This window comes from Vigna unguiculata, chromosome 2, assembly GCF_004118075.2.
Source record: "Vigna unguiculata cultivar IT97K-499-35 chromosome 2, ASM411807v1, whole genome shotgun sequence".
Classification (NCBI taxonomy): Eukaryota; Viridiplantae; Streptophyta; class Magnoliopsida; order Fabales; family Fabaceae; genus Vigna; species Vigna unguiculata.
In genome coordinates this window covers 26403743-26429683 of record NC_040280.1, presented here as the reverse complement: position 1 = coordinate 26429683, position 25941 = coordinate 26403743, and the positions used below count along the sequence as shown (strand labels likewise).

The 25941-nt window shown below is 32.5% G+C and overlaps 4 protein-coding genes across 5 annotated transcripts; 1 reads left to right on the top strand and 3 right to left on the bottom strand.

Moving 5' to 3' along the window:
• The first annotated feature begins 6122 nt into the window (after positions 1-6122).
• On the top strand, positions 6123-9393 carry LOC114174144 (probable L-type lectin-domain containing receptor kinase S.5). The gene is made up of 2 exons (XM_028058915.1): positions 6123-7515; positions 8321-9393. The coding sequence occupies exons 1-2, from the start codon at positions 6249-6251 to the stop codon at positions 9133-9135; spliced, it is 2082 nt and encodes a 693-aa protein (XP_027914716.1). The 5' UTR covers positions 6123-6248; the 3' UTR covers positions 9136-9393.
• Positions 9394-9459: 66 nt separating this feature from the next.
• Positions 9460-10849, bottom strand: LOC114174145 (2-oxoglutarate-dependent dioxygenase DAO-like). Its single transcript, XM_028058916.1, has 3 exons — positions 10456-10849; positions 10026-10344; positions 9460-9916 (listed from the first exon to the last, which is right to left on the bottom strand). The coding sequence occupies exons 1-3, from the start codon at positions 10791-10793 to the stop codon at positions 9674-9676; spliced, it is 900 nt and encodes a 299-aa protein (XP_027914717.1). The 5' UTR covers positions 10794-10849; the 3' UTR covers positions 9460-9673.
• A 2359-nt stretch (positions 10850-13208) lies between these two features.
• LOC114171345 (2-oxoglutarate-dependent dioxygenase DAO-like) lies at positions 13209-14946 on the bottom strand. The gene is made up of 3 exons (XM_028056442.1): positions 14537-14946; positions 13738-14053; positions 13209-13640 (listed from the first exon to the last, which is right to left on the bottom strand). The coding sequence occupies exons 1-3, from the start codon at positions 14875-14877 to the stop codon at positions 13395-13397; spliced, it is 903 nt and encodes a 300-aa protein (XP_027912243.1). The 5' UTR covers positions 14878-14946; the 3' UTR covers positions 13209-13394.
• A 2603-nt stretch (positions 14947-17549) lies between these two features.
• Positions 17550-25941, bottom strand: LOC114173778 (kinesin-like protein KIN-14I). 2 transcript variants are annotated; one of them, XM_028058371.1, is made up of 24 exons: positions 25629-25939; positions 24969-25269; positions 24817-24889; positions 24523-24654; positions 24202-24440; positions 23788-24115; positions 23508-23607; positions 23240-23421; positions 23009-23124; positions 22760-22862; positions 22347-22499; positions 22094-22240; positions 21809-22009; positions 20742-20906; positions 20553-20657; positions 20296-20436; positions 20003-20197; positions 19766-19892; positions 19454-19656; positions 19146-19328; positions 18807-18902; positions 18423-18620; positions 18038-18309; positions 17550-17904 (listed from the first exon to the last, which is right to left on the bottom strand). In XM_028058371.1, the coding sequence occupies exons 2-24, from the start codon at positions 25124-25126 to the stop codon at positions 17712-17714; spliced, it is 3810 nt and encodes a 1269-aa protein (XP_027914172.1). In that variant the 5' UTR covers positions 25127-25269; positions 25629-25939; the 3' UTR covers positions 17550-17711. The 2 variants fall into 2 exon arrangements, with proteins under 2 accessions (XP_027914172.1, XP_027914171.1); XM_028058370.1 differs by having other exon boundaries at positions 21809-22240; positions 25629-25941.

Here is a 25941-nt window from a genome sequence, read left to right as displayed (position 1 = left end):
TAAAAGTAGTTATTTTATTTGTTCTTTTATATTTAAATTTAAGATATATATATATATATATATATATTTATCTTTTATAAGTTAAAATAAACCGTTATTTAAAAAATATACAGTAAAATATTAAAAACAATCTTCTATTGATAAGAATAAAATATACATATGGATCCGTTCCCAAAAACAATCTTCTATTGATATTAATGAAGATAAAATATACAGTAAAATATTAAAATAAACCGTTACGGAGCAGTTACAGTCACTCCACACGTTCCTTAAAGAAAGTAAACTTTTTTAATTGTATTTTTGTTATATATTTTGGAATAAGTCACTTTTTAAAAGAAAAAAAGTGGAAACAATAAAAATTAAGGTGTTACAAATAAGTAAATAAGTAAAATATATCTAATTTTTTTGGTGGAAAATAGTTATTTATTTTTATTATTAAATACTAATGTACACACAGGCGCGCACATTTTTTAAATATGAATATAGTATGTTAGTAGGGGATAATAGTGTAATGTTATCAAGTTAATATATAAAATAAATTTATATTTATTAAATATAAAGTAAAATGAATAGTGAAATTAATTATTGATGTTGATGAATAAAAAAGAAAAAAAAAAGATAAACAGTTTTATAGAAAATAGGTAAAAACAACCGTTAATTTTAAAAAGTTTAATAAATAATTATATTGTAAAGGGTAGAATCAACATTATGAAATGTGGACACAAAAGAGGGAATCCTCTTTATATATGGTTATAGATTAAAAGTTTGAGTTAGTGTTGTATCTTCATGAACTAAAGTACTTTATGTTAAATTATTTTTTCATAATAAAATAAACAATATATAACATTTTTTCATGAATTTTCATTTAATATTAAAAAAAATTAAAAGTATATTTGTTCTTAATTTATTTAAGATTGTTGGATAGAGCATTTACCATTAGGCCAAAATCTATATTGTTGCATGTGACATTAATTGTATCGTTGCAAAGATCAAGTGGATCGACTCACGATAAAATTATGGCCGCTTGGACTGATATGCTCTTAAGAAAAAGTAGTTGTGGCATGAATAATAACTATAACTTTTGTCGTTGGGGTAAACGTTCGATCCAACATTGATTACATAATATTTTGATTTGGAAATCTAATATTAAATTATTTAACCCATTTTGAAAATAACCTTTATACAAATTGCATAATTGGCCAATAACATGTCATTTATTGAAAGAATACTCTAATTTGTTTTCCATAACTATATAGGACTATGTGTAAATGGTGTTCTGAATGAGAGAAGAGTTATTTCCTTTCTTCACTTCACATTTGTCAATAAAGATGTGCACTATAATAAGAACTAATCAAATAATAATGCATTCTATTATTGTATCTAATATGCTCTAAAGTTGCTAAAAACACATCTTAAATCATCTCTATCAACCCTCCTTATCTGTTTCACCGAACTAATTGAAATTTAAGTGAAAGATACAAATATACAAAATAAAAATAATCAATATTATCTGTAATTTTGAAGATAAGTATTACACAACTTTCTTTTTGAAACATTTATCTCTTAATGTAACTACAATAACATCTCATTTAATAGCATAAAATTATCAAACAAAACATAATATAAATGATAATCAATAAGCATACGAATACTAGCATGTAACTATCATATTAGAGTCATCTATATAAGGTATACATAATACAAATTATCACATGACTAAACTGAAGAAACTAGATTTTTTCAAAAGAATTATTTCCTAAAGATTCTCAAATGCAAGTTATATCAATGCATCACCCTCCTCCTTATTGGTCCAACTGCTACATACTTATATGCTCACATGATCTACAAACAAAGAAGAGAAGACAAAACAACATCATAGAGAAAGAGTAAATTAATATGCAATAAAGTTTTATTTGTCCAAAAGAATACAATTATCAATCATACTTAGTCAATTATACCAATCATTAATGAATATTATCCTATTACATACAAAAACTTATATATAACTCAATTATCCATATACATGCATTGATATCGGATTTTAGCAAGTTGTGCACTTATGGTGGTCTCTATTGCTCTGCAGAGTCATTGCTTATGGGTGTGGTAGATCTTGAGACAAAATTTAGGGAGTGGCAAAATAAAGGATTAAGTATATTTTTAATCTCTAAACCTTGACGCCCAAATTGAAATTTGTCACCGTCTAAAATTTTAATACATTTTAATCCACAAACTTTATAAATGAATGAATATAATCCTTTTAACTATTGTATTAAAAAAATTTATGTATCGAACGTTTTCCTAACAGATATTAAAGTTGAGACGTGTTAGACAATATAAACAATTCAAATGATAGCATGAAACACATTTGACACTTTAAAAAACTTAAAAAAAAAATTAACGTAATTAAGTTAAAATGATTATATCAATTCATATTTTAAATTTAGGGACAAAAATGTATTAAAGTTTTTGATGTGTCAACCGCATTTTCTAGCATATATTAAAGCTTAAATATGTTAGACACTATAAAGAATTCAAATGATAACATGAAACACATTTGACACTTCAAAAAAATTTACATAATTAGGTTAAAAGGATTATATCCATTCATTTTTTAAATTTTGGGACAAAAATATATTAAAATTTTGGACATAGACGAATTCTAATTTTATATTAAAACTTCAATACTACAAACATATTAAAATACAAGATAAATACATAAAAGTTTTGAAAATAAAATACATTAAAATTAAAAAGAAATTATATGTGTGTGTGTGTGTCTATAAGACAAAAAATGGAGGGGGAGTCGTGGCCCCCCTATCATTACATAAAGGTCCGCCATTTCTACCACACATAAGGTTAGTCCGTTAACATCTTTGGTCAAGGTAAAATTCCTAAACTAAGACCTTCCACTCCTCTCACAACATACTCCATCGTTATCTACTTGAAAATTGAATGGTTATTAAAGCTTCAAGATAACTTCCAAAACTGAATTCATATATCAATGCATACACTACTTCAAATCACTACTAATCTGCTTTGGATTAGTATCGACCATTCTCAAATAACCCTCACACATAAACCATTTCTTAAGCAATAATCAAGATTTGTATAAACACACCAAAATGAACACAAGAAATGACTACTATACTCTAATGTATTCGCTCAATGAAATCATCCATTCGTTTAATGAGCAATGCCTATAAGTCCACTCGCCCAGTGACCAGATGGCTCGCCCAACGAGTAAATTACTGGAGCTCACAAAGATAAATTCTTCCCAAAGTTGTCGAACGACCACTAAGTTAATAAACTCTCTAACTTTGGAGTCACCCAACGAGTATATTCTTGACCAGTAACCATCAAGACAAAGGCTCTGACTTTGAGTTCGCCCAATGAGTATATTCTCGCTCAGCAACCACCAAGCCAATGGTTTTCTGACTTTGAGTTCGCCCAACAAGTCTCGACCAACGAGTATGCATAACCTAATTTTGCATAATTATGCCAATCTAGTACAATCCAATAGTTATCCAAGATACTAAAAAACATACCAATTTCAATTACACCACAAACATCCATATCGTTACCTCTCCATTGAACACCAAACCTAAACAACTTTCAAGGTAAAAAAAATTAAACATAATCTCAATTCCACATATCAGATATCATTCCACAACTCAAACATGCATGCAAAACACAGTGTAATCATACAAATTTAAAATTTCAAAGCTACTACAAGTCAAAAAGAAACAATATAATTTGTCTCTTTTACATGTGAGACAACTCAAGGAGTACTAAACTCCCTTGAAGCTAGCAGGATGTATAACATATTCCTAGAAAAAACACAAACACGATTAGGACATACCATAAGGACCACTGATCGACAGAGTTTTGAAAAGGTAATTTAAACCCCACATGCAAACTAGATCAACTCACATGCACAAGGAAGAACAACTGATCAGGAAAAAAGAGCAGAACATCAACTTATTTTATTAAAGGAATTGATTAGATAGAAGCGAAGAGCCCGTCACAAGAATCACCTTAACGGTCTCCAATATTCAAACGAATGAACAAAGGATGAGAAAACCTAGAGAGAAGCGAGAAAGCTCTAGAAAAGATTTTAGAGAGATGATGTGTTTCTAAACAATGAAACACATTTACAAAATTTGTATTTATACTTTAACTTTTTAATATTAAAATAATCGAGTATCACTATTTTAAAAGTATTATCAATCTAATTTTTCTAAGCCTTTACAACTACCATCTCTATTGAAAATGACTATTATATAACATTTATTATTTTATAAGTAAATATAATATTTTATAACTATTAAAAAAATATTGTATAACTATTATTTAATTGAGATAATATTTAGTTATATAATCATAACTATTTTCTTCAATTTCAAAAGATATATATATATATATATATATATATATATATATATATTGTATTTTTATACTTTACAATTTTAGATTAGTGTCATAAATTTCTTAAAATTATGGGAAAAAATATTTTAGTTAAAACTTAAAAGGTAGAGATAAAACATGAACTTTCTTTCTCATCTTTAGAGAGGTGATATGGTGTTTTATTGAGATTTATTTTATCAAATTTAGTCGTATAAAAAGAGAAACAGACACAAGTAAAAACTTATCCTGCATTCTGAATAACACATTTTTGGAGGTTTTCTTCGTTTTTCAATGTGAGTTTTGATGGCGATGACAATTGCAAGAGCCATTTCAAGATATAATGATAGTGTCGATGCAATTGTTCTCCTTACCATAAAAATTGTGGTTTCAGAATAGTCTTAACCAAATCTTATGGTTGGTACCAAATATTTCTACCAAAATGAGAAGGAAGCTCTTTAGCTGGAAAAGGATAGGATGATGCTTCAAAAAGTCAAGTTCATAAATTCAATAATTGATCGAGAAGAGATTTACTTACAAAATTTTGTAAAACTTAAAAAAAATAATAATAATGAGATGATTGAACAAAAGACTTCATTAAATACTCTCCTCTAATATGAATGTATATTTATAGATTTTTAAATTCTTGAATAAAAATTAAGAATAAATGATTGGAGACTTTACAACATTAAGGAATATCTAGTTACAAAAGCATCTTAAAAAAAATCTCAAAATCAAGTGGTAATAATATATTTCCTAAAATTTCGGAGTCTGAGTACTGCAATAACAACTACATAGTTTATTTTTATTTAAAAATTTACGTGCTGTAAAATTTAATTAATACTAAGTATAGCTTCAAAATTCGTTGAAGTCCTCCATTTATTATACTAATTAAATATTCTCTATTAAGGGCCAAGCCATTGCCAATTGTGCCCTGTGACGCGTCATCGCATTGGACCAATGAGATAATTAATCCAAGAAATCATCGTTAAGAGTATGAAATTCGGAAATAGAATCCAACACCTTATTATACTTATATACAACAAATACTTTTTTTTAACTATTTCACTTTTTTTTTTTGTTTAAAATCCCTTAAATGGTGAAATCTGTTTAAAAATAAAAGCGTGAATAGACAACCTGATTTCATTAAAAAATATATGTAGTTTTGTTCAAAAGCGAAATAAAAACAAAAGCAAAAGATTAGATAAATATAAATAAACGTATTAAAGTGTGAACGGTCCATTAAAGATTAAATTATGAGCAAGTTGCGCCACAGGCAATAATAAAATGAAATTAATTCTAAAAGCTTATCACGAATTGCGAACTGTATTAGGTTAGACCACATGCTGAAAGGACAAAGACCACGTGCAATGCAAATACAATAATACGATATATTAATTAAATCAAACGTTGTTTCAAATCAGATGCCTCTTTTTGACGATAAAGCAATTTTTGTTCAAAAGAGAAGAGAAAAGAAGAGTTAAAGAGAAACACAGGGTGGCACTAGTTTAGATTGTGTTTATCAAATCTGTCATGAAAAATCTAAACACTTACTTTTAATTTCTCAGCTAATTGATTTAATAATAAATTTTATTTAAATATTTACATACAACAAACAGTGTATTTCTATTATTTATATATGTATTTACCGAGTATCATTTGTGAATATTATAATGTTTCAGCGTAGAAACAAAAAACACGTAGTTGAAGTAAGAAACTTCATGGAAAACAAAGCTAAGAGCCATTCAAAACTTGTAAAGCACAACGTCACGATTCCAGCCTCAGTTTCCTCCAGCAGAGAAAAAAACATTACTTAAACCAAATTTAACAAACAAACACATCTCTTCATGATTCCCCTCCAATGCAACAACATGGGTGGTTACTCCGCCGCCATCGCCGTCATCACCACCATCCTCTTCCTGTTCCCGCCGCCGACTTCCCAGGCCCAGATTCTCAAAACAGAAGCTCACGTTTTCGGTCCCTTCAACCAATCCTACTTCAACACGTTCCAGGTGTTGCCCAGCGCCGCCATCAACCTTGAAGCTCTCCAAGTAACACCAGACAGCACCGGCAACGTGTCCCTGACCAACCGCTCCGGCAGAATCTTCTACGGCACCCCCTTCACTCTCTGGAACGACCGAGATAGCCTCGACGGAAATCTCGTCTCTTTCAACACTTCCTTTCTGATAAACGTGTACCGTCCCAAAAACGAAACTCCCGGCGAGGGCATCACCTTCCTAATCGCGCCTTCTGCCTCCGGCCCCCCTCTTAACAGCTACGGCCAGTTTCTCGGCCTCACCAACGTCTCCAACGACGGCAACCGCACCAACCAAATCCTTGCCGTCGAACTTGACACCGTGAAGCAGGACTTCGACCCCGACGACAACCACCTCGGCCTGGACATTAACGGCGTGAGGTCCAACGTCACTGTGTCTCTCACTCCCTTGGGGTTCGAGATCGTGCCCAACGTCACGCGCTTCCACGTTCTGTGGGTGGAGTATGACGGTGGCCGGAAGGTGATCGACGTGTACATCGCGGTGCAGCCTGATAAGGATGCGCCCATAGTGCCGAAACCGGCTAAGCCGGTTCTGAGTTCAGCTCTCGATCTGAAACAAGTGGTGAACAGGGTTTCTTATTTTGGGTTCTCTGCTTCGACCGGTGACAACGTTGAACTGAACTGCGTGCTGAGGTGGAACATTTCTATTGAAGTTTTTCCCCAAAAAAATGGTATCGGAAATGCGTTGAAGATTGGGTTGGGTGTTGGAGTGCCTGTGGTGGTTCTTCTTCTAGCGGGTGTCGTAGGGTGGGTTTATTGGTTGAGGAGAAAACAGAGAGAAAGTGAGACTCAGATTCTGGGAACTCTCAAGAGTTTACCCGGAACTCCCAGAGAGTTTAGGTATCAAGAATTGAAGAAAGCCACTAATAATTTCGATGAGAAGCACAAGCTTGGACAAGGTGGATACGGCGTCGTGTACAGAGGAATACTTCCGAAGGAGAAGTTGGAAGTAGCCGTCAAAATGTTCTCCAGAGATAAGATGAAAAGCACCGATGATTTCTTGTCTGAACTCACCATCATCAATCGCCTTCGTCACAAAAACCTTGTTCGCTTACTGGGTCAGTTAGTTTAATTATTTTTTCGTTATTATAGTTTCTTTAGATTGATTCAATTATCACTTCCATGAACATAAATTCCAGTTATTACCATTAGGATTTAGGATCTAGATCCGACAGTGGTTCTGTCCAGATCATCATGGTAGGAGCAAAGCAATAATTGCTAACATTCTGTCTGACACGTCTTCGCTGACAACGTTGACCAGCTATGGTGACAGTTGTTGGCGTCCCAACCTAATTCACTCCATCGTTGTGCATTCATGCATTCAACGTGCTTGCAAAAAAGCCCAAGAACACCACTCGAAAAGTTTCCTCTACTTGAGGGTATTTTTGTTGTAGTGTTAAATATGGTTCGGGTCATTCCTTTTATTTTCGATAGCGACCTTAATTGTTATACCTTCTGTCCCTAGTCAACATTAACAGCTCTGAGTTGAGTGATGTTCTTTCTCTGTCCTTTGGTCCCATCCAAAGATCATGATTCATTGAAGGTTTCTTCACCCTACCCAAAAGTGCCCCCTTAATTTTCATTTCTTCTGTAACAAACCTAATCTTATTCCAAGGTCAACTGAAATTTACTATCTTATATAACTCAAGCGGAAGTCATAAAAAATTAACCACCCAGCCGGCCTAAATTCTTTTATACTAAGATAACAGCGCAAGTCATTATCCAAATCGTTTACCTTTTCTTACAAGCATTGCCAACTAACGTAACATAAATCAAACAAGACTCTGTCTTGTCGTCTTTTTATAATTCATGTAATGTTCTGTATAAGCATCTGACTCTAAATTTAATGTAAAAAAAATGCAGGGTGGTGTCACAGAAATGGGGTGTTGCTGTTGGTGTACGATTACATGCCTAATGGAAGCTTGGACAACCACATTTTCTGTGAGGCAGGGAGCAACACTACACCACTAAGTTGGCCTTTGAGGTACAAGATCATAGCAGGGGTGGCTTCTGCATTGAACTACCTGCACAACGAGTATGATCAGAAAGTGGTTCACAGAGACCTTAAGGCCAGCAACATCATGCTGGACTCAGAGTTCAATGCTCGTTTAGGTGACTTTGGGTTGGCTCGTGCATTGGAGAATGATAAAACATCGTATGCAGAGTTGGAAGGAGTGCATGGCACCATGGGGTACATTGCACCTGAGTGCTTCCACACTGGGAGGGCCACAAGAGAATCTGATGTTTATGGGTTTGGAGCAGTGGTCCTTGAGGTGGTGTGTGGGCAAAGGCCATGGACCAAGAACGAGGGGTATGAGTGCTTGGTGGATTGGGTATGGCACCTGCATCGTGAGCAAAGGATACTTGATGCAGTGGATCCAAGACTTGGGAATGGTTGTGTGGCTGAAGAGGCAGAGAGGGTTCTGAAACTAGGACTAGCATGCTCTCACCCCATTGCCAGTGAAAGACCAAAGATGCAAACAATTGTTCAGATCATATCTGGTTCAGTGCCTGTGCCTCATGTTCCACCTTTCAAACCAGCTTTTGTGTGGCCAGCCATGGATCTATCAAGCCTTGCAAGTGACCTCACACAAACCACAACAACCGAGTACACACCCATGAACAGTACCACACATTCTACTCATGTTGATTTCTCAGATAGTGGCTCTCTTGTCTAAAACACCATATATGCATGCATTCCAATTCCATCCACTCCTTGAAGACATCCTTTTTACCTTGTTTTTTCGTGATCTGTATGTTGGTCAGCCCTTCCACTTAGTTAGCTTTTCCTCCTGAAGGAAGCAAAATTTCCTCAGACTTTTCCTTTCTTTAATCTTGATTTGATTTGATTTTTCAGTGATCAAGTATAGATTCTCTTGTAATTTCTAATTTTGAATGGAAAGGAATGAAATCAGGGTTTGTAAATTTTGGTGAAATAATACATATTCTGTATGTTCTTTTCTTTTTCATTCTGATACTTAAACCTCACGTACTGCTAAACATAAGCAAAAACTCACCAAATTATTATTGTACAACAACATTCACACAAAGTCAAGAATCAATATTCATAAACACCACGTATCAGTTGGTCTACTGAATACATATCATGGAATTAAGTTTTTTGTTTTCCACTTTATTCAATGGAAATATTTATCATTTTGATATTTAAATCACGACTCTTTTTATTTCCTTAATCCTAGTTCCAAATTCCAATGACTAGGCCAATCGGAACAGTTCTAGGGCTTCCTTGGGAATATTCTTACTAACTCTGAGATTCCTATAATCTTCATAAACAAAAGGTTGATACAAACGGGGGTGATCATGGTTCACCAATTCCTCTGGGGCCTCAACATTCCTGTTCTTGGGTGCTACCATTAACGTAGCAATTGAAAAACGTTTGTTCCCTTCCTTGCATTGCACTCGATGTGTCAAATTGCAAAACCTTCCATTGCTCCACACCTGCATATATGCATACAATTATTTCCAACAATTTTTGCAATATACAACAAAAATTTTCTTTTGTGCAAGTGAAGGTTCAGAGTTTAATTGCTGATTTGTGTATACTTACACGAGCAATGTCTCCAAGATTGATAAGAAAAGTCCCAGGGAAAGGAGGGATTGGCACAAAGGAGGAAGAAGAGTCCATCACTTCAAGACCACCAACATTTTCATCATCTTTAAGAACATTTAGGAAGCCTGAATCTGTGTGTATTCGAACTCCAGGTGACCCTACTGTTTCTGGCGTGAAGTTATATTTGTTAAATCTAAACTCGTAGAGCCAGTCCTCGAAATCAGCACCTTCAACTACGCCAAGAGATTCAGCCATCTTTTGTCCTATTTTTACTGCCACACCTTGAGTAGCTTGCCCATATGCCTCCATTATTTGCCTAGGAGGAGCAACATATTATCAACAATACTTCATACTTTACAAGACTCTCAAACAGAAATTAGGTACTAAATAATTCCAAGAAAGAGAGAGATGAAGAAATTAACCAAACCTTTGTTGAGGTGAGACATGAAGCTGAGAACAGAAATTGTTCATAGATTGTGATGAAGATATGTCATAGATTCCTATGGCCTCGTATAAGGGGCTGAGTGGAGTTGGTCCGACGTAACCACCACCACCAATGGCTTCTGTGTTGCGTTTCTTGGCCTCGAGAGGAAGGTGGTGCAGAGCTTGAACCACGTTCTTCATGTCAGCCATTAGGGTTGCAGGAACAGAGTGGTTAATGATCCTGAAAGAACCCCATCTTTCACATGCTTCTCTTAGCTTCTTTAACTCCCCTTCCTCACAAAGCTTCTCCATATCAATCACTACTGGGAACTTCTCCTCCATCTCTTCTTCTATCTCTACAGGTAGGGACAACACTTGCACACTACATATATATATATATATATATATATATATATATAACAAGCTAATAAATTCACATCTTTATATAGATATTTTTAGTTAAGCTTTTTTGTACTACTTTTCTTCTTCTTATATTTCATATTTTTCATGCTAATTATTATGCTATTTAGATGTCACTATCTTTTTGCTTTCTTTCTGGGCCATATGTGCATATGCATTGTTTGCTATTAATTGCAGGCTACTGTGAAGGTAATTTCAGTCCCGTGTTTGTCTTTTCCTTTATTCTTTCTAGATATCTATTATAAAAGAGAAATATAAGATAGATGAAAATAAATATATGAGAATTGAAATGAAAATCACAATAAACATGTATTAAAAAAAAATCTTCTAAACATTCTTTTCATCTAAACATATATGAGAAAAGAAAGGAAGTGGACACTCTTCCGAATTCTCAATGTAAATAGTAAAGAAGTATAATTTAGAAATTAAAGTGGAAATAAATTTATTTGTGTAAAAAAAATTAAATGGATTTATTTTGGGAAAAAATCCCATAAATATAGACATTTATTCGTACATGATGAATTAAAAACTTGGTATTTGATGAATCCTAGTACAATTATTTTGGGATTCTGGCTAATCTAACTAGTGACAATGATGTATTGTGTTGTGCACAGTTTGGTGCAATTTGACAAAAGAGTATGGTAGCAAAATTAATTTCAAATAACGAAAGCCATGTGTATACGTTATCGATATATAAGATGAAACAAATTTTGAACTTCCAACTAGGCGGAACAAAATATCCGTATCTAATCAAACATGAAGAAATTCAAACGAAATTAGAGTATATAATCGGATTCGATCAGATATACAAATAAGATAAATAAAATAAATAAATTTGATTGGACTCAGATAACGATTTAAAATTTTATTAATACTTGATTAAATTTGAAGTTATATTTTAATATATATATATATATATATATATATATATATATATATATATAAATTTGTAAACATATTTTAGGTTTTATATTTTATTTTTAATATAATATTATTTGGTTAAAATTTAATAGTAAGTTATATATAATCATAATCTATTATAATAATCATCATTAAAATTATACATATTATTTTCTTTATTTAAAATTTTAATATAAATAGTCAAATATAAATTTTAAAATAATATATTTAGATTATACTAGATTAATGAGATCTTCATATAATTACCTCAAATTCCAACCACAGCCTATCCCTCCTCTATGATTAGCATGCTAAAAGAGAAATATTCCTTTTTTCACTCTTCACACAAACTTGAAAAATAATCCCTTCTGTCTTCCAATATCTACATCAATTTCTTATTTAAATTACACAACAACGTCAACATAGAAAACCTTGTTTGTCAAAATAAAAACATCGTCGTTTTTTTATGCTACTTTCCTACCAAACCTTGTCATCAAAGTTTTATTTCTCTTTCTCTCCTCTCCCTTTTCTAATCACAGTTTTATTTCTCTTTCTCTACTTTCCCTTTTTCTAATCACATCTACCTCAAGAAGAATGGCTTTAGTGTGTGTTTAGTTGAGCGTTCTTCGGAGGATTGATTCCAGCTAAAATTTTTTGATGCAGAAGTAAGAATTAGTTGCTTCTTAATCAATATAAATTTTTTACCCTTTAATTGATTTTAGAAATCAAACACATACTGATTTTGCGTCAGAAAATCAATTCTACATCAATTTGACGCATAACCAAACACGCACTTAATTAGTCCGATGGTACCAATTTTCGTACATATGTGTCAATTTGGTACTCGCTTTTAAAAAAATATCAATTAAGTTCCAACTTTTGAAAAGATGTTTGAATTGAGTCACTTTCAGAAAGAAATTGTTAACACCGTTAACTATATTGATATTTAAAATGATTTACAAAATTAATGATTGATATTTATATTAAAATTTAGTGTTAAAAGTCATGAATAAAGTTAATAACTTTAATAATTTTTTTATTAAATGGATCTGATTGAACCACTTCTTCAAAAGGACAATGATATGTTGACTACTAAATTTTGATAACTTTCTCTTACAACATGAGGTGACATCTCTTAAGTAATTTTAAAATATTGAGAATGAGAAAATAAAAAAGGAAAAACTGCTTAGAAAATGACACATAAGATTGTAAGAAAAAGTTGTCAAAATTTAGTAGTCAAACAATCATTTTTTTTTTCAAAAATTAGGATTCGATTGATACTTTTTTAAAATCGGATAGCAAAGTGACACATAAATAAAAGTGAATATCATTGCGACTAATTAAAAAAAATAACTATTTATATTCCATCTCCTATCAGAGTAAAATTGTTAAAACTCTCACATCACGTTAAATTTCAGCTTAAAATAAAGAACAAGGTTTGAAACAAATAATCACAGACTCCTCAAAAATTATATTGAGTTATTAGGAATAACTTTCTTTAAATATGAGCATTTTCCACGGCTGACAAACAGATACATAGTAATATTATTTTATCAGATAAATTTTGACAATTTTCTCAATTTCTAAACCATGTTGTCTTCAAACAAATCATAGTTCCTATGACTAGGCCAAGCGTAACAACTCCAAGGCTTCACCAGTGTGCATCTTGTTGCTAACTCGGAGCTTCCTATAATCTTCATAAATAAAAGGTCGATATAAACGAGGATGATCATGATCCAGCAGTTCCTCTGGGGCCTCAACATTCCTATTCCTTGGTGCCAACATAAATGTAGCAATTGAAAAACGTTTGCTGGCTTCCTTGCATTGCACACGGTGTATCAAATTGCAAAACCTTCCATTGCTCCACACCTGCATATATGTGCATACAATGCATGCTCAAGTTCATGACTACTGTCATAATAAGGCTCATACTTTAGTTTCTGTTCGGTTGATGTTATTAACTTACACGAGCAATGTCTCCAAGATTGACTAAGAGCGTCCCAGGGAAAGGAGGGACTGCCACAAATGAAGCAGAAGCGTTGAACACTTCGAGGCCACCAACATTTTCATCATCTTGAAGAATGGTTAAGAAGCCTGAATCTGTGTGTATCTGAACTCCACTGGACCCTACTGCTTCAGGGGTGAAGTTGTATTTGTTGATTCTGAACTGGCATGGCCAGTCTTTGAAATCATCAACCACTACTCCTAATGATTCAGCCATCTTTTCTCCTATCTTCACTGCCAAACCATGAATTGCTTCCCCATATCTCTTCACGATTTCCCTGTCAAAATCAATACTGCCAATGTGAAAATGTCCCTACCAAAGAAAACAAAATGTAGTGGAATTTTGAAGATGTAAATTTCATCTTTTCGACGGATCTCGTAAGATTGAGTTAGATTTAAAATTTATAATACAAATTTGAATTTATTTTAACAAAAATTTATTATTTGTTGAATTTATTATGTTGGATGACTCGAACAGTTATCGAATTATCTATTAATACGTAGTCTTCTTGAGAGCAATAACCAAAGGAGTATGTTAGAGATAAGACTGTGAGAGCCTTTTAAAGTCTATTTTTTAAGAATTTGTTGAATGGAGTTTCATTAATTCAATATTTATGACAGCTACAATTATAGAATTTATTAAGATACATCATAAGACCATTAATTGTTTTCATGACTACATGGTGAATTCAAAATATTGCCAATCAAATCTAAAGCAGTGAATGATAAGGAAAAGAAAGGAGAAGTGAAAGAAAAGTAACCTCTGTTGGGAAGAGGCATGGAGTTGAGAGCAGAAATTGTGCATAGCTTGTGAAGAACCCAAATCATAGAGACTAAGGGCCTCATAGAAAGGGTTGACAGCACTTGGTGCCATGTAACCACTGCCTGCAATGACTTCTGTGTTGCGTTTTTTGATCTCCATGGGAAGATCAAGCAGAGCTTCATTCACCTTCTTCATCTCACCCATTAGGGTTGCAGGAATAGAGTGGTTGATGATCCTGAAACAACCCCATCTTTCACATGCCTCTCTTAGCTTCTTGCACTCCTCTTCCTCACAATCAATTTTCTCCATATCAATCACTGGAATATTGCTCTCTTCCATTTTACTGTTCCTGTGGAGATCACAAGGATAAAGAAACAAGAGATGTATACTCTAACATGTGTTCACTGTAATGATGGCTATTTATATATACATATTTAAAATACATTTATTGTGGGAAAAAATCTTCTTTTTCGTATTTCATTTATTAAATTCATCAATGTTAATTAATACTTTGTTTAATAGGTAACTGTTCTTTTCTTTTATTTCTGTGTTAGGTGAGGTCACTGTCTTTATTCAGTGCTTTTAAGGCAATTGCAGAAATTGGGGAAACATGCGGGTAGCATCTTTCCTTTTTTTCGGATATTTGTAATCCCAATTACATACATGTGCTAGTAAATAATTTAGGATTTTTGTTAGGATGTGAACGATGACGTAAAGATAAACTATAGGCGGTAGTTTTTATGTATTTATTCGTCGAATTAATATTCATTGCGTATTGTTATTTATAAATTTAAAATAAAATATAAATAATTCATCTAAAAATGACAATTTATAAATAAATAAAGATTTTTTTAAATTAATTGGTACAAAATAACTCATTTGAAATTAATACGTTAATATTTTAATATTTTTTAATTTAAATTAAAATTTAGTGGATAAAGATATTTACGGATATGGGTGTTATAGTACTCATATCTATCTTGTTAACGTACGGATATAAAAATTATTTACATTCATTGCTTGTAGATATCTATTTTCAATATTCATTTATTATCTTTTGTAAATTTTATCCACAAATACATACAAATACGAATTTTTTTTACATCCATATTTCTAACTTGAATAAAATAGTTTTAAATTGGAATGAATTTGAAGCAAATACTGAAAATATTACTAAGTAGTGGTTCATGTGAGTGTTGGAATCTGTAATTTTATTAGAAAATAACAAAATTCGATGTATTTAAGATGAGGAAATAAATTCAACCACAATGTTGTGTCGACTATACAAGAAGGAAACGCGTTTTATAATTGATATAGTTTACTGAATTTATTATTGGTAGCTCCCCTCATGTTGCTTCAGTTTTACTCCTTCAAGTAACTTTTGTTATACAGACAGATAAGGTTGTTTGTAGAAACGCTGGCACCCTTCATGTTCAATGTAATTACAAATTCCTCTCACATCTTCGATAAACATTGAACAACTATCATTGATGTTGTTCTTTTTCATTTTTTAGTTTATTTGTATTGGGCGTCACATATTAGAGAGTCGAGGGAGATTTGTTTTATGCGAAGAATTTTCACGATTACATCGCAAATAAATAATGCAAAATTAGGAATGATACGAATTTATAATTATTTGCAGATAAAATTTGTGGTAAATAATTAATATTTATGAATATTTATTAATATTAAATATTTTAATATTTATTTACAAATAAGTTAGGTGTGATATCATATTCTTGTACACGTATATATTCGTTATTTATAAAAAATTAAAATTATATTTTATTAAGTTAAATTTAATTAAAATTAAAATAATTTATATTTTTTTAGATTAAATTTAATTAAAATTAAAATTAAAATTTATTATATATTATATATTATATTTATTTTAATTTTATAATTTTATTTAAAAAATTTATAAAATATATTTTTTCTTAAATATTCGCTGATATATAAATTTCATGGAAGTTTGAGGATTATAAAAAATTCACGAATTGAATTTTTGTGAAGTTTTTTATTTATGTACTTTTAACAATTTTATATATATATATATATATATATATATATATATATATATATATATATATATATTAAAAAATATGCTAAAATATAATTAACAGTAAATATATTTTAGTATTCAATAGGAAAATATATTAGTTACTTAATATGATATAATTATTGTCTTATTTTTTCGAAGAAAAAATCATACAAAAATTAGTCGTCCGAAAAAATAGTTGTAGAAATTAATCTTTAAAAAAATCAGGTTATTCTTAAATACTACAGATAACAACGTATTGAAACTATAACAACATGAAACATAAATACAAATTAATTATTTGATTAAATACACAATAAATAAATAACAAAACATGAAGACATAAATTAACAAAGAAAAACATAAGCATAAATATATAAATTTTTAAAATTCAATTTCATTCATACTACCCAAACTTAACCAGTAATTGAGGACAAGTATTAATAAGAGATAACCAATATAATTAATGTCATATTTTACATAAATGCAAAATAAATAATTTAATTAGCTTAAGTAAATAAATATAAACATATTGAATGCACAAAGAAAACAAAGAAAAGGTAATTATAAATAAAATTAGTTTAATAATAACGTAATAATAAATAAACATATAAACATATGAATCGTTGGCATAATTTTATTAAAACTTTTGTTTTCAAACGAACTTCTTTTGTTGTAAGAGCTTGTGAAAAAGCATTGCACAACTTCCATGATAAACCTGAAAAAAATGACCAAACAGTAAACCTTGTTTCTTTTGCATCAGCTAAGGATCTATAATTTTGAAATATTTACTGACATCCTCCTTCGCTACAAAATTAGACAACAGACCAATAAATGTCTTCAATAACAAATCAGAATCAAACTAAATTATGTCAGACAGACATTGAAAACTGAATCTTCTTGATAAGATTTAACCTGTTGCAGAAAGTATATATCTATATGTGAACAAGTTAAAATATTAAAAATATATATGTACATGATTCAACTATACATCTTGCATCTGACATAAATTACAACCTATGAAGCCTGTGCAATCTTGTTAATTGGGAAGTGATCACAACATTCCAAAATCTGAAATGCAGAAAATGGCCAACCCTATCTAGAGGCTATTTGTGTTCCTATTTTCCTAGAATTACTACATAGAATGCCTCCCATCACTCTTCTCTTTAGTTGGTCTTTCTTCTTGAATTTCTTCCAACTCTTCATCCTCTCCTCTTCTACCTGCTTGCTCCTTCCAATATGCAACCAGTTTCTTCAGTCGAGCTATTTCTTTTGAAGAAACATTTTTGCTTGGATCATTCACAATTGATCTCACTCGTGATGCATACCTAAATTAGCACACAAGATAATTATTAGCCATGTAAAACTTTGGCTTAATCATGTTCTTTTTTTATATTCTGCATATTATTGCCCCAAAACTACTGAAGTTTTCAATGAAAACAGATTAAAAAATACACATACATGAGAGAGTTATGTGTCTCATCCAAGCTTGATTCTGTTGGAGATACATTCACAAACATGAGAGTTTTGGCATTACCCCCAAGTGAGTCACTCATCAACATCGTTAACTTATGATTTCTGTAAGGTATGTGTTGACCACCAGAAGACAAAGCACTGATAACATCTCCTAGTGCTGATAATGATTTGTTGATACTTTGAGCTTCTTTAAGTTGATTACCTTCTGAACCTGACTTTTTTATTCTCTCTGACCCAGCAAGATCCACAAAACTTAACTGTATGATAAATCCAAATAACAAAATTAACATCTATAATGACTCAAGTTCATCAAATACTAATGTTTCAAACTGCTCCATGATTAATGTTTCAAGGTAATGAATAATGATACCTTTCCCCTTGCAGTTGATTGGCTTTGAAGGTTGGTACTTTCAATGACAATTGATAGTATGAGATGAGATCTTGAGCTTTCATCATTCATTCGTGTCCCTGATGTATGCCGCTGCTCAGATCCCCTCTGTATTATGCTGTTTAATTCCTCCACATTAGAAATGGACACAATTGTTACGTTTTCAACTGCTACCATTCCCTAAGATCAGAGTAAAGTAAAACAATTACAATTAGGGAATGCAATCCATGAATATAATAAACTGTGTAATCCTACACCTTCCTAAGCCAGCCCTTAAAATATCTAGAACATGAATATCAGTTGTTTATAATGAAGAGAAAAATATATAGACATTGAAATGTACATTCACAACATGGGAGAAATCACCTTTGAATCCTTCTTAATATCCAATTTTAAACGCTTTGAATTCTTGGGTAACAGAAGATCTACAAGTGTATCTTGATATAACTCCAACATATATGCCTGCATCAAAGATACAAAACATGTCAACATCAGACAACAAACACAGACTTTTGCAAAACTCATGATCTGTTGTGTTGTGGTTAAGTTGTTCAACATTAAACCCACTGAAAGACAAAGAAAAACATAATTTAATCACTTACCTATGCACAGTAATTATATTTACATTCAGTGGATTTGATGACACCACATTTATAGAACAGAGATAAATATTCATTAATTGACATTTCATTTCACCATTGTTACCTTCAAGGAAAAAGAATACTTGTTACTATCTCTTCTTAAAATCCTAAAAAGTTCTGCAGTGGCACGTGGGGTGAGTCCAGGATTGTTTTCAGCTCCATAGATTGTAAAAGTCTTTCCAGAACCAGTTTGACCATAAGCAAATATGCAAACATTATAACCATCTACAGCAGATTGCACTAGGTACTGCATTGAAAATGTCCAAAGTAAAACATAAGTAAGGAGTTATCAAATTGTTAAATCTATTTCAATGTATCTATTATCTAAAGCAAAAAGCAACTATGGTCTTTAATTTGCTATCTGACACTTGCCCTAGTATCCTCAAATACATCTTCTTGAGTGGAATAACCATCAAATACACGATCGTATATGTGTTGTTTTGCTTTGTCATCTTTCCATGGGTGCTCAACTGTAAACTCATCAACAGTAGTAAGAGAATCTCTTTCTTTGTTTGCAATCTCTTTTTCACTAAGAGGTCTTAACCGACAATAAACTCTTATTTTGCCTTTCATATCTGAAATAAAGAATCAAATTCAAATGCAGTTATTATGTCAGTTATATATGTAAATCTACACATCCACATAGACATAATAAGTCTTGTATAGATACTTTCTGTACACTACCTTCTATGGTATTAAAATATCTCTTTCTTAGAACCTGCTCTTCCTTATACAGCAATTCCATTTCACCTAGTTGAGCCGCTTGCATCTTCAGAATGGCTGCTGTCTGTTCATTCTTTCTATCAATGTCCTACATGTAGCAAAATAGCAATTCATCAATAAAAAAAACTAAATTTATACACCTAAAATGAATGCCAATAGTATGCTAACAAAAATGAAAATAAAATAAGAGCAGAAAACCTCTTTCATTTCTCTCAATTCTTCTAGTTCATCTAAATTGTTCTTCAAAGCAGCCAATTCAGAGTCCTTGACTGAAAGTGTAGACTTGGCCACAGTCAATTCTTGTCTAAGCATATCCAGTTTTCGTTCAAGGTCATGTGCATGAGAGTTCAAATTCTTGCGTTCTTGCTCAAGTTTACATTGTAGAGAACTAATCTGCATTACAGACACCACCAAGGCATTGATTGAACATCATCTTAAATTAAAAAATACGGATTTTAAATAAAATAGAGAGTTCCAATATTCTATGTTACCTCTTCTTCACTCTTCTTCTCAAACTCAAATAGCTTCCGTTCCAAAATCAACTTTTCACTTCTCAAGCTTTTGATGGTCTCTTCAGCTTCAAGCAGCTCACCTTTACATAATTTTAGGTCGTCTTCAAGTTTTTGTGACACCTTAGACACCAACCGAAGTCCAAAAATTATACATTAAAGTGACAATGTCTATTGCCTATACTGTCCGGGAAGGAAATAACAAATGAATAACCTGACAGTTTCATAAAGCATCTTACTTGGTTATCTGCTTGAAGCAGGTCATTTTTTGTGGCGTTTTCAGTAACCTGATTACTCAGCTTGGCCATCTGTGCTTCCATGTTTCTTTTCTCGAGAATTTTAGCCTAGTAGATTGCATAATCATTTAAAAAGGTCTGTAATGTATAAATTAAAATAAGACTGCTTCCGGGAAAATTTAAGACCTTTACCTGAAGTTCCTTATCTTTTTCTAAGCATAAAGACCTAAGTTTGTCACGGTCATCAGTAACTTCTGCAAGACTCTGCTTATCAGCTTTTAAAGACTTTTTTAAGCCATCTAATTCTTGTAGCATTTCCTCTTCTTGTTTATGCTTCTGACGTAATTTCTCTAGCAACTGTTCAACAGGATTTAAAAATATTACAACAACTCAAAGAATGTTTGTTTAGTTCAGCTTATTTTGAAGAAACATTCACTTTCCTTGACAACTTTCCGTTAGTCCTTTTGGGATAAAACAGACTATGATTTCCCTTAGTTTAAGCAGAAACAAACACAGTTAACCCAAATAAAAAGATTGGTGCCTCCAATATATCATTTGTATACATAATTTCGTGCAAGAAACTGGTCTCTTTATCTATAAAAAGTAAAACTCAATTCGAGCCTTGTACTACGGACCTATTTGGATGAATTTTTCATGAAGTCCTTCTAGGAGAAAAATATAAGAGGAAAAACTGAAAATTAGCTTCTCCATAAGCTAAAATTTCTCTAAATCTTTATTCTTAACTTGTGCATAAGCAAATTTTAGCTTATTGGGAAATTAATATCATTTTGTCTTCTTATTTCCTCTCCTAAAGGGTCATTGAGAAGCTCGTCCAAACAAGTCCTAACTCTAAAGTCTAAAGCCAAATTAGGATGAGTTGTTTTACAATGCAATAAACCCTATGGATTTCTTTTACAATGTAATAACTCAAAAGAAATGACTTTTAGTTTTAATGGTTCAGTTTGGAGTCTACTTTATGTCCTACACAACGAACTATGAGCTAGTCTGGATAAAGTTATCAACAACTACTCACAAGAATATAAAAAAATGAATCAACTTTCTCTCAAAGTTAGAACCAACTTGTATCTCACGTTTTTTTTTGGAAGGCACATTTAACTTATCAAAAAGTTGAAGTGCATAACTTGATTTTAACCTATAGGAGAAGTTCAATTCATTTTATTTCATTATTCTTCTCTAAGAACGAATAGAAGAGTTTATCTGAATTGAGCCAATAACATGTATTACAAGCTTAGACTTACTTGATCAGCATTTGTTTGAGACTCTTCAACAAGTTTTGATAAATCTTGAACACGCTTCTCATATAATTCCAAATTAGAAGGCTTAAAGTTAGTAGAAGTATCCTCATTCAGAGAACCACCCACGGTAGATCGAGCTTTGGAATAACGTCGCAGCATAACATCATTTATGTGTGTCTGAAGGGCTACACAGATTTCTTCTCCCTTCAAAAGAATGATATAATGACATTGATTTAGTGAGGAAAAGAATGAACCAAGTCCACCACAAAACAAAGAACATGCCAATACCTGCTTTGTCTCAAACTGAAATATGTGAAGAACACCTGCAACTCGCATTTTAAAAAATACTGCAGTATTGCTGCTTCCAAATTGCATTATATCTCTCAACTCGGCAGAGTGCATATACTCCTTGGGAACAGGACGGAAAAAATGGACCTAGTAATATTTCATACCAAAAAACATTCAATTAAACTAAAACTTGTTTTGAAAAAGAAGTTTTAAGCCTTGTAAGATTATAATTTAATCATTTTGTTTGTCATACCCCTCTTTTATTGATTCCCAAAATAATTCTTCCAGGCAAGAGTCCAATTGGATCATCAATTTTGCGAACATTGAAGAAAACAGAAAATCCATAAGGAATTGTTCTCAATATATGGAGAAATTGTTGTCTTGCATCATCTTTAGTCACATGCGCCTGTAAAGGGAGCAACATCTTAAATCAGACAAAGAAGAAATTCATACTTTTTCAAACGTAATACAGTTTTCGCTCAAGCAAATACTGATTTCCATGATAAGTGGAAAAGGACTGTGTTAGATGCTCAGAGAATGGTTTTGAAATAAAATGAACGACACAAGCTACAAAAGCAACAAAATAATCATACTCAACACTGATCAAAGGTTAAAGAAAAACAAACAGAAGGGTTTGGGCTCTTGGGAAGTATCTCAGACTCATACCAGTGAATGATAGCAAGAAAGAATGTCCAACTCCCATTCCCGTTTTGCTCGAGTCATTGCAATTTGTCTAGGTAGAAATCGCTCCAGGAATGAATTCCAGTCACTGATCAATACAAAAAAAAATCTGAGAGTTGATAAAATCATAAGAAAATAAAAGAAGTCCCTGACCATAACATTATCATTAAGCAAGAAAAGCTAAACATTTTTGAAAAAAAGTTTATGACAAGATGAACATTGAAAATCACTAACGTGCATGATTCTGGTCTTCTAACAAATCCTATCTCAGCCAAGATTTGCAGTGCAGAAAGCTGGGAAGCGTCATCCTTTCCAATAGGATAGTTACCCAAAATATAATCATGCTGCAACTGTAACAACACATCCATGCAGAACAATCAATATCTTGAAGGTAATTGCAATTCTATTCAATAATAATTACATATAATCTAATTCATTCATACAAGTGAGACAAAAAAGCCATACTTGTACATAGGACAACTGCAAAAACATTGGATCTGTGACAGCTTCATCTGAGTCACGAAATAACTTTTTCTTGAATATTAGCTTACAGTGCAGAATTTCTCCCTTACTTCGTTCTTTAACTGCCTTAAATTCCGCCAGCAGATCCCCGATATATTTATTATCATCTAATCCAATGTACTCCTCTGAGTAACAACAAAAGAGAAGTTTTAGACTACTGATCTCGGTAAGAATAATGATATTAACAAGCACATAGTGGAAGAAAACATGCCATTCCCAGAATCCGGCGACTTGGAACCGGTAACAACTTTACGACATTCAAACAAGCTAAAGCTCGAGTATGTTGACAATTTAATGATCCCGGCAAGTTCCTGAAACAAATATAAGTTAATGGATACAAGGATTTAAACTTGATGAAGTAAACACAATTGAAGCAATCGAGAATCAATTCAGACAGAAAGAGACTATTACTAAGTTTGGATAAACTTCTTAAATATCACATAAATCCTACAGTAGATATATCACATAAGCATTCAAAGGTTTCAAAGAACCTCAACGGCATCAGCAACTGTTGTTGACAAGTCATATGTAATTTCTTCAAATGTTTCATCCAGGAAGAACACTATAGTTGTAAGCTTTTTCCCAGTCAACATGGCTTCAATCTCGATAGGTCCAGGTATTATATGTCTAGGACCTGCCTTGACAGAGTGCTTCAAAGCATTTAACGTATTTAAAGCAAGGGCTCGAATCTGAGGATCAGCAAGCACACCATGTGCTACGTTATGAACATATTCTGACAAATATGCTCCAATGTCTTTACTGGGAGGCATGGACAAAGCACATAAATACATTAGCTCCCATGCTTTAATCAAGCATTCCCTGTTTTTTCAGACCAAAAAGGTATTAGTTACTAGCATCACACATGAAGCACCAAACAACACACAATACAAATAAAATTTACATACCTCTCAGGGTTGTTTCTCGTTTGTTTTGATATCTGGAGAAAAAGTTCATCTCGGAGTTCTGAACGCTTCAAACACTGCTTGTATAATTTACCAACAAGCTCAACTCGTTCATCAAAGTTTAATGGAGTTACACGGTCAGATGAATCAGCTCCGATATATTTCAAAATTATTAAAAATAACTTTGTTGCTCGGCTTGCCAAGTCACTGTTCAGCTTAAGCAAAGACGTAGGTATTGGATCCTGCATGAATTAGCAAGTTATCTTCTCATGTGCCAAAAACTATAATCAACCATACACTATAGAAATGTTGGTATTTGATTACTTTTTGGAAACAAAGCATGTCCTCAAATGTAAATTTCTCTCGAACTTGGGGTCCCACGGATCTTTTTGAAAAAAATCCACGTTTTCCAGCAGACTGAATTTGTTTATGCATCAGTTTCAAGAATCCTTCCACCTATAACAAACAACAACATTATGGAAAACTTGGTGATGATAAACGACAATGCAGTTAATTGAAGCAATAAAGTAAAAACTATCCTTAATGCAGGAACTTAGACGAAACTCATTGAGACACAAATTACTAGAGAAGCAAAATTATTCACGAAAATATTCCAACCTGGAATTTATCAATCAAGGGTACAGCTCCAGCGAGTTCTGCTGGAATAGCACTTGATAGGGTTGTTGGTGTACTGCAATATGCAAATAGAATACGAAGTTACTTATTTGTGCAATCTCCAATATATACCCAAATGAAAAGATGATACTCACGATGGTGCGAAATTAGAGCCATCACTGTCATAGCCATCACCATTGCTAACAGATGCATAGTTGTGTAATGGAGTAGCCTCACTGCCATTGCTAGAACCAAAGGAAGATCTGTTTGTTCTAACACTATGGGCACTGGACGGTGGCACGTCAATGGTCATTTTGCTTGCCAACAACCAAAGCTAAACTAATCAAAAACAACAAAGTATGTTCCTCTTTATGTCCCTCTGCTGCGCGATAGAAACTGAAACATAAGTAGAAATTCCACCACATACACGGATACACCACTTGAGCTTTATTTATCCTGAAATAAAATCAGATAAAAGATGTTAATGTGTGACAACTAACGAGCCAAAAACCTCCCGGGGACAATAAAAAGCCTACGAATTGCAGCCTAAAACCACATTAATCAACAAACACAAACAGACCAAACCATTAAAACGAATGAACAGTCCTGAATTTCTTCAAAAACGGAGAGAAAATAACAAACAGCAAAAACAAGTCAATCCCAGAAACCGAAATGCTTCAAGATTGAACCAGCAAGTACAAGATGAGAAAAAGTCAGAAGCTTGCGCATTTCCAAGTACCTCGCTATATATATTCACCAGCTCAAACAATAAAGGAACAAGGATTGAAAACAAAAGACATGGGAAAAAATCTAACCTTTGCAACAGCAATGAGACTAAATGAGATGTGTTGGGTAAGAGAGAGAGAGACGCAGAGATCTGGGGTGAAGTCAAAGAGAGTGGATTCTGGTTACAAATGAGAGAAAGGGGTGTTCTTGATTTGAGAGGGAAGCTTGAACCAATGGACAAATGGAAGTGAGAGAAAGTCACGGAGCGTTATTAAACACCAAGGCTTTTTGGGAACTCAAACACCTTTCTACTTTCTTCTTCTTCACTCATAAAACAACCTTCACATAAACAAAACACACAGAACCGATTAGACGACAAATATGAATGATATACACACACCT